General features: G+C 43.0%; 1 protein-coding gene across 1 annotated transcript; it reads left to right on the forward strand.

Annotated features, from left to right (window-relative positions):
* Window positions 1–384: 384 nt before the first annotated feature.
* On the forward strand, window positions 385–2,994 carry LOC109939886 (salivary acidic proline-rich phosphoprotein 1/2-like). Its single transcript, XM_020538262.1, has 5 exons — window positions 385–493; window positions 557–743; window positions 2,566–2,655; window positions 2,723–2,911; window positions 2,989–2,994. Exons 2-5 carry the CDS (start codon window positions 720–722, stop codon window positions 2,992–2,994), a joined length of 309 nt encoding a protein of 102 aa, XP_020393851.1. The 5' UTR covers window positions 385–493; window positions 557–719.
* Window positions 2,995–9,023: the final 6,029 nt, after the last annotated feature.

Raw genomic sequence — 9,023 nt, forward strand, 5'->3', positions numbered from 1 at the left:
TGGTCCTCAGATGAGTACAAAGTGAAGTCAGATAGAAATCGTTTGAACCGGAAGAGCAAACCGGGCCTCCATCGATTTGGAGCAGATGGATTTATTGGGAAATCACAACGAATGGTATGACGAGCTAAGTAACATTTAGTCTTTTTCCCTCAGACAAATTTGTATATTTTATTATGTCTCTTACTGCAGGAGGCTCGTGATGGTGTTGAACCCCGATTCATTGACGTTTACATGGAGGGACACCGAGGTCCAGATCCAGATCATCCAGAAGTTTTATGTGACGAAAGCGCGACAGAAAAGCTGGTAGGTGTAAATAATTACTATCTATTCTTAATTAACTTGTGACTCATTTATAATTAACATAAATTGTTTTGTAGACTCGTTATGCTGAGGAGGTTAGGAGGAAAGCAGGAGACGATGATCTAGATTGGAGGGAGGCACCTTTCGATCCGGATGCAGCATATGTTGCCGGTGGTGGGCTACCACATGGGAGGTATGATAAGATCAAAGTTGTGATATATAAACACTATATTATCATAACTTGTGATGTTTCTAGGTTGGGGATCGGCGATGGGGTTGTGAGTCGCGATAGCTTTGGTCGTCGGTCAGTTTCCTCGGCGGGGAGTAGATCTCGAACTTCAACTTCGAGGGAATCAGAGCTTGATGAGCAACTAAGACAACAACAACAACAAGTTCAACATCTATCTCAACAAGTTCAGATGATGCAGGGAATGCTGATGCAGGTAATAATTTTATTAATCCGCTCAGAATCTGCCCATATTTTTTTTATCTAAATCGCTCTGAGCCTTAGACAGCCTAAAATCGGTCTGCTTAGCGCCCTCACTGCTACTTCTCTCATTAAGCTGCTCTCTCCTTTTATCAGGCGAGTTGAACAGGCTGTGTGATAAGAGATCGGTTTCAGTTAAGGGAAATTGGATTCTAGTGCGTTGAGCTCGAGTTTGGGGCTGCGTATCTATGGATCCATGTACTTACAGCCCTAGAGTGCTATAGCAAACCTTGAGAGCTATATTTGGTGAATAAGTTTGCTTAGATGAAGTCGGCCTGTCCTTGTTTTGAATTGTGAGAAAAATGGGGATGAACTGGAGGGGTTAAAGGTAGGGGTTCACTTGATTAGTGCTGAATTCAGTTCTAGGTGACTGAAAACTGGGTTCAGTTTTTGGGAACAAAAAGCTTTCCACGTTGCAGCTATGTTTCCCTTGTCTGATTTGAAGCTGGGCATCTGTGTTTTTTTGCGGACTTTGGTGCTCTCCTGTGCGTGAATCTTCTTTTTCTCGCAGTCCAGCTCCATGAACTTCCGTGACTGTTTGTAATCACTGGATGCTGTGACCAGCACCACCAACAAAATGCTGGTTATTACACTGACAGCAGCCACATTACACTTACATAGTGACAGAAGACACAACCACATAGGGATAGCTGAACACATAAACTAAGTAAGGATCATCAAGTTGAGGATCATCAAGTTGAGGATAGTATCATCAAGTTGAGGATCGTAGAGTCTTCACGGATACAAGTAATTGCTGCCAGTTCATCTGGACTGATACAAAATCCTTCTTCGATAAGCTCAGGAGATAGGTGGTATCGTCTTATACCTGTGCGATTTTGTGATCACGGTTAAATGCAATAGGGTGATGATAGTATAAGAGAAGAAAGCCAGACAGTATCAGTTGATGAATCCACACCGTCCATAAAATGCAGCGCTGCCTTGTGCACATTAATTACAACCTGAACTTTTCCCTGGTAACAAACGCAAATATCTCTTAGACACAGAAACATATTTTGTACTCATCCCTACATATATAACGTTTTCCAAAAAAAAACTTTAGAAAATAAGAGTTAGGAATTACTATTAGACTTTGATTGTATGTTTTTATGCTGGATCTTGTATTCAAATAGTTCATGATCAGTAATTGCAAATATACTATGATAGCTTAATGATATTAGTTAGTGATCAGTAATTGCATTCCATACATCGTCTTTGCTGAAGGTGCTACAGCAGCCAGGTCCAAGCTCTACAGGATCAGGGACCAAATTTCCTCTACTTGTTTGTTATGTTTGATGATGCTACTTTGCCTCTTCTGGCATTCGCATCATGAGCATGAACTCTATTCTGCGTGTCCAATGTTTATTACATTGTTTGTGGCTCTAAACCTGGAGCAGCACTATGGAGATGACCATTTGGTTCTTTCTTTAGAGAGTAGCTGCGCTTTTCTTTCAGAAATGGTCCTGTTAGCAACAGCACAGTACGAAGATGGGCTGCTGGTCTGACATTCTTGTTTGTATAACTATTAATGTTTGTAGTAGTAGAGATTAGTTTATAGAATGGGCACAACAACAATACGCTCGTGTGTTCTATTGTTGTGAAGATTTGCGTGCTGGCAACCTACCAACATCCTGGCCAGATTAAAAATTTAGAAGACTTAGGCTATGGACTTCTGAGTTATTTGACCACTCCTAAGTTTGTCTTGTATGTTTACACTCATTAGCATAATTAAGTAAATGAAATAAAAAATTACATCTAACTCAAGCTTATTGTATTTGCAGATGTATAGTGCTCAGATGGGATCTCCAATGGGACCCCAGTTCACCCGTCCGTCACAATCTGGACAGACCCCAAACACCAACGAAACACAGGTATAGTTTTGTAGTATATTTACTTTCATTTACAATTATAATCATGCATCGTTTTATTTGGTTATAGGGTTCTGAGACCGGACAAGGAAACCCACAGATGGACATTCAGTGGTCGATGCCTCCTAGAGGACAGATTCTTCCTCCTCCACAACCAGGTATGGGATATTGGCCACCACCACCATGGGGATATCCTACACATCCAATGGGGCCTTGGGGACGCCCCCCATGGCCAACACAGCCACTTCCATCACATGCGGTACGTTCCTGAATTTCAATGCTAGTTGATTTCCTCCTAATTAAATAAACTAAGTCTAGATTGGTTTTATCGTCTAGCTTTAGTCACTATTTTTGTTGCTGCTGGTGCTCATTTTGGTTTATGTGTACATGTGATTTAATGCTTTCCTATATTTATTTAGAAAAGGACGCTATGTTTATCATGCTTTCCTATATCTTGGTGTACATGTGATTTAATGCCAGTTGTATATTTATGAGAATTTTGGTTTATTTTGTAGGATTCCGGCTCTCATCAAGTGACTCCTCCCCCTCACGCTGACTTTGCGGACAGATGTCTCAATTCTAGTGGTGGAGCTACGAACAACAATCCGATGTCCTGATCGAGAGCGATGGAGCTAATGTTTAAACTTGTGAACTAAAAATGAGAACTATGGATATGAACCTATGTATTTGGACTTGTGTGAATTTGTGAACTTATGTATTTGGACTTGTGTGAATTTGTGAACTTATGTATTTGGACTTGTGTGAATTTGTGAACTTATGTATATTTGGACTTGTATGAATTTGTGATATGTATATATATCCCTGTGTTTGAAAATTGTATTGTATGTGATACTCTGTGTTGCATGTGTTATTATGTGTGTCTAATTTATCATTTCTGTATTTTTTATTTTTTTCTGGAAAAGAGTTAAGAACGTGGGTACCCACGTTCTTAAGGTTAAGAACGTGGGTACCGTCGAACTTAATGGGCAGCCCGCGCCGACTCGCGCAGGACAAATAAGTTCGACGGCCACCTGTACCCACGTTCTTAACTTTAAGAACGTGGGTGCCGTCGAACTTACGGGACACAATTCGACGGTCCCCGTCGAACTTAAAAACCCACGTTCTTACAGTTAAGTTCGACGGTACCCACGTTCTTAAAGTTATGTTCGACGGTACCCACGTTCTTAACGTTAAGAACGTGGGGGCCGTCGAACTTACTTCTTTAAGTTTGTCAAAAAAACGCCGTCGGCTATGAACGTGGGTAAACCCACGTTCTTATGTTAAGTTCGACGGCCTATTACATTAAGTTCGACGGTTTTGCACCCACGTTCTTTAACCAGTTTCTTGTAGTGTTGTCGCCGGTCACCATCTCCTTCTTGGTGTGATCTCCCGACATCACTTCGAGCGGTTAGGCTCTAATGAAGCACCGGGCTCTGATACCAATTGAAAGTCGCCTAGAGGGGGGTGAATAGGGCGAATCTGAAATTTACAAAGTTTAAGCACAACTACAAGCCGGGGTTAGCGTTAGAATTAAAATCGAGTCCGAGAGAGAGGGCGAAAATAAATCACAAGCAAATAAAAAGTGTGACACGGTGATTTGTTTTACCGAGGTTCGGTTCTTGCAAACCTACTCCCCGTTGAGGTGGTCACAAAGACCGGGTCTCTTTCAACCCTTTCCCTCTCTCAAACGGTCACTTAGACCGAGTGAGCTTCTCTTCTCAATCAAATGGGACCCTAAGTGTGGCAGAACCACCCGAATTATTCCAGCTTAAGTGCCTAAGTCACGCCTCAGGGGCCGTAACACACTTAAATCGGAATAACCCGTCAGTCCCTCAGATCTAGTCTGATAAAGCCACTTAACCAGGATCAAATTCCACAATCTCACTCGAAGGTGAGTCACAGAAGAAATACAATAAAACAGGAAACCTCAAATTAAGTACGGAGTTATTACATAAATCGGAGTTTTTGGAGTAGCAAATAAAGTTCACAAATTAAAGTGCAGCGGATAATCGATGTCGTCGGTAACGAGGAAATGGGCAAGGCCTAGCCCACTACTCCTCATGCTCCTCTCCTGCCGGAGCAACATCCCACTCGACCGTCCAACCCGGTGGCAGGGTGGTAGGCCAAGTCACACCATCAACTACATCCTGCATGGTACCTGCAAAAATGGTGCCACAAGCAAGGCTGAGTATACTAATACTCAGCTAGACTTAACCGGTGTGAGGAGTCTACTCCTCTACCTCTAGACTATGCAGCTGTTTGGCTGAGGGGTTTGGTTTGCCAAAAGCACTAGCTGTTTCTAAAATCAACTTTTAGCTTTTCAATTTCTACCATCATTAACTTAGCTAGATTGGCTCCTTCTAAGCATACATGGTAACAAGCAATTAGTTCAATCAACAAGTTATCTCATGTAATCCACATTTCACTTCTTACTCGATGCAGTACAAGGAATCAAGCAGTCTCATTAGCTGCGAGAAGCAGACGATTCGAATCGAGTTTTAACCTTGCAAGGTAAACCTAAACACACGGCATGTCAGGGTACTCCGACCCCACACATGACAACCGTCCCCATCGATTCCCCGTTCGCGTCCAGGCCTCACCGCCTTGGCATACAATGCTCCACTGACCCCGGCTGCCGCCGTGCAGTGACCGCACTTGTACCCACCATAGCTAGCATGGGAGACCCTGTCTCAGGTCGCATGAGGGATAAAGTCCGCGCCCGGCTTCACTCAGGTACTAGGTTTACCGGTTACCATTTTTCCCGGCATGTGCTTAGTACGTTCAAAAGCTTGACTCAGGTATCCACACATTAATCCTTAATTCATTTTTCCCGTCACATGGACAAGGCATCCTCCCTGGATCCAAGTCCATAGACCAACATATATCCCATTATCAAGATGAATACAATCAATTCCTGACCTCGCGCGAGTGCTAGAAAAATCACTCGACTTCTACCGAGATCCTGATTAGCAAGCAGCTACTCGACCTAGCATACTAGTATTCATCTCAAAAAGGAGTCCTAAGTTCATGCAACTAGAGGTTTCAAGCAACTCCTACACTTAAGTGCACATTACAGTCCTACAAGCATTAAGTGTAGTAAAGTAGCATATATTAACATGGTTATGCATAAAACCGGGGCTTGCCTTCAATTGCTGGGGCTGCGGGGAGATCCTCAATAGCAGCCTCTGAAGCCTGCTCCTGGTCCTCCTCTTGGACAGGTCCTTGCTCGGGGATGAGCACGTACTCTCCGTCGGCAAGATTACAATCTAATGAATGCAATGCGTAAGATATATGCATGATACAATATGTGCTTTAGAATTTACAACTTTTAAAAATGTAGGGTCTTTAGAATTTAAGCAAGTTAACCTTACTTATGTAAAACCTTTTAGTGGTATACTTGGTAAATTGGGTTAGTTTTAATGGGATGAGGTTTATTCCTCCTTTTCTTTTCTTTTATTCATTTTTAATGTTTTGGAGTAGGTTTGAACTACAAGTTGCTTTTATAGAATTCCAAAAATTCTGCAAAAATTACAGTGGCTTGTTACTGGTGTATGATTCTCTGTCTCAAAATTTGGGGTTCAGAAAGTGAATGGTTTTCTCTGGACAAAATTGCCAAATCTTAAGGCAGAAGGGGTACTTTGAACTACAACTATTATTTAACAGTGGGTAATTCTTTAAAACTTATTTTTGCTGGCTTTTAGGTGTCATAACATGACTTGATACAAATTTCTAGTCATTAATACCTTTTAATTCTTTTCCTATGGTTTTCTTAAGGTTTCTAGCCAAAGGGGTGCTTTCTACTACCACTATGTTTGAAAAACATCAAACAACAGAGTTCTTATTTTTCTTAGCTAGTATTTTGTGCAAGAGCAATCATTCTGGAGTTTGGTTTCTTTTTGCTTAAGGGAAGGGGTGGTTTGCATTATTTAAGTCAAATGGCCTTTCTCACAAATTGCTAGCAAAAGGCATGGGTTCACTTCTTTTTCATGGGTTTGTATTTTTCTCTGGTGGTTTATCTCATCATGGACTTAGCTAATTTTTGGTTGCCCATTATCTCATTATTTGAGGTTGTTTATGATTTATTGGGAAAATGCCTTATTACCACTTTGTATTTATTTTCCTTACTTAAAAAGTTAGGCTGGGGTGCTCTGTATTTTTGTAGTGGGGCTCTGGTGGTTATAAGTTCACTGGATTTTTGTTAACCACTTTGGTTATGGTTTTGCAATTTTAATAATTGATTTTCAGTCTACATAAGGCTGATTAAAGCATCTTAATTAGAAACTGGTCCTAATTAATGGTCTCTGCATTTTTCCTAGGTTCTTGGTTGCATAAGTAAACTAGGAAAAATATTACTAATCATTGTTCAACATTTTCTAATGCTTTTCTGATTTTCTCTAAGTTGTGGACAAAATGGCTTTAAATGAATAACTACATCATAATCTCTAATGCTGGGGATTCTACTATTTTTAAACAATGTCTAATTAGGGTATAAGCATCTACAAATTTTCTTAAGCTCAGTACAGAAGAAAAACTAATTTTCCTTAATTAAACAAGGTTTAGGGGGTTTCTGTTTTTAATTTTAAGCTCTAAAATTTAGAACAGAAAGCATATGGTTCAATAATTTTAAATGATAGATCATAATATTCCAGAGCTAGCAAAATTGGTTTGACAGCTTTTCATTAAGATTTCATCAAGTTATGAATTTTCTAAGTTCTTTGGTTATTTAAAAAGAATAACAGAATTGATAAAAGGGAAAAACCACTTTGCACTGGGGTCCCTGGCGGTTTTTCTAAGTTTTCCTCGCGAATCAGTCCTTAGGTTACTATTCATATGAGTCGCTGACATTACAGAAAACCCCTCGGGTTCTACAGAACCTAACCCGAGGTCCTTCTTCTACCTCAAACAGTAGCCGCGGCGAAGAAAAGGGCGGAGGGGCTTACCGGCGGCGAGACTGTTCCGGTGAAGTGGTCGAGGGCGAAGGGGAGGTCGCGGGGATCACAACGGTGTGCGGAACGTCAACGGAGATGGCCGGAGTTGGTCGGTCCACGCGCGCAGGCGGGGATGCTCGTCGGCGGCGAGGAGACCGGCCTGGTCACGGCGAGATAGTTCAATCAAAGGGGTCAGGGAGATCCACGGGATGCCAGAGAAGACATGAGCGAAAGGAATTGGGCGGAGACTCACTGGATAGCTCGGTCCACGCGCGGCGGCGGAAGACCGAAGTCCGGTGAGGTTGATCTCGGGCCTCCGGTGAAGTCCGGTCGGGTCCGAGGGCTTGGCGAGCTTCACGGGCTACTGGCGGAGCTAGCCGAAGCACAGGTTGGGCTGGAGGGCGGCTGGAGTGGGCTGGCCACGGCGGCCGTAGCTCTGGCGGCAATGGCGGGCGGAAATACGCTCGCCGGAGCTAAGGAACGGTGGCTGGCCGATGAGGGTGAGTGCGGGGCGAAGAGAGGTGCGCCCGGGGAGGCTTTATAGGCGCGGGCGGGCACGGCCGAGGGCGTGGGCGCGCGGCGGACTTGACCGGACGCCGGGGCGAGCGCGCGCGCGGGTTGGGCGAGCTCTGGCGTGCCGACCAGGGTCAAACACGTGTGCCCGTGCGTTCTGCCCAAGCTCTGGCGCGTGTGGTCGCTCATCCGAGCCTGCTCTCGCCTGGGTCAGTGCACAAAACCTCTTCTCCTCCCTACAAGCTACCATTCTTGTGTGGAGGTCATAGGATTTTGCCTACTGGTTGCAGAGATATGGAGCCAGGAAATCTGGTCTGTCTCCCTGCCCAAACCCGAGGCAAATCCCAAGTTTTGTCGTGTCTAGGGCTCGCGTCCCAATGCCATCTTCTGGCACACGACAGAGGGGTTAGTTAGACACAAATTTGTCAATGGGGCCATTAGGATTCGAGTTAGGGATCAAGGTGAACATCCCTGATCTTTGGCTCAAGGTCTGAATTTCAGAATTCTGAAATTCAGAATTCCCAATGAGTCCCAACAAAAGAAGCTTGATTTGGGGGTTTTCTTGAATTATTTTGGCTAAGCTTTCTCAATCTATCTTGTTGCTTATCAAATATACTTTAACTTATATTATTGGCTCAACTCAAAATTTTAAACTTTTCATTCCCTTTTGCTTATTTTCTTGAATTTTGTTCATGGGGTTCACTTAGAGTTCTTAATTAGGGTTGCACATTCTTATCTTTTCAAGGACTCAATTGTTTTGATCATGACACTTTTAAACATATACTTGGTGAATTCTTTGTCACTTAAGTTATTTTGATGCTCATGCTTACTTTGGTTCACAGGAAGTAATGGCTCTTGGTGTGGCTTTTTAAGAGAAACCCTAGGTGACACTGGGGTGTCACAGCCTTCCCCCCTTAAAGGAATCTCGTC

Source organism: Zea mays, chromosome 5 (genome assembly GCF_902167145.1).
Source record: "Zea mays cultivar B73 chromosome 5, Zm-B73-REFERENCE-NAM-5.0, whole genome shotgun sequence".
Lineage (NCBI taxonomy): Eukaryota > Viridiplantae > Streptophyta > Magnoliopsida > Poales > Poaceae > Zea > Zea mays.

Bases quoted from the DNA above. Each gene is read 5' to 3' on its own strand.
- LOC109939886 (XM_020538262.1), top strand. From the start codon at position 720: ATGATGCAGGGAATGCTGATGCAG. The intron at 744-2,565 runs GTAATAATTTTA...TTGTATTTGCAG, and splicing joins TGCAGGGAATGCTGATGCAG to ATGTATAGTGCTCAGATGGG. The intron at 2,656-2,722 runs GTATAGTTTTGT...ATTTGGTTATAG, and splicing joins CAAACACCAACGAAACACAG to GGTTCTGAGACCGGACAAGG.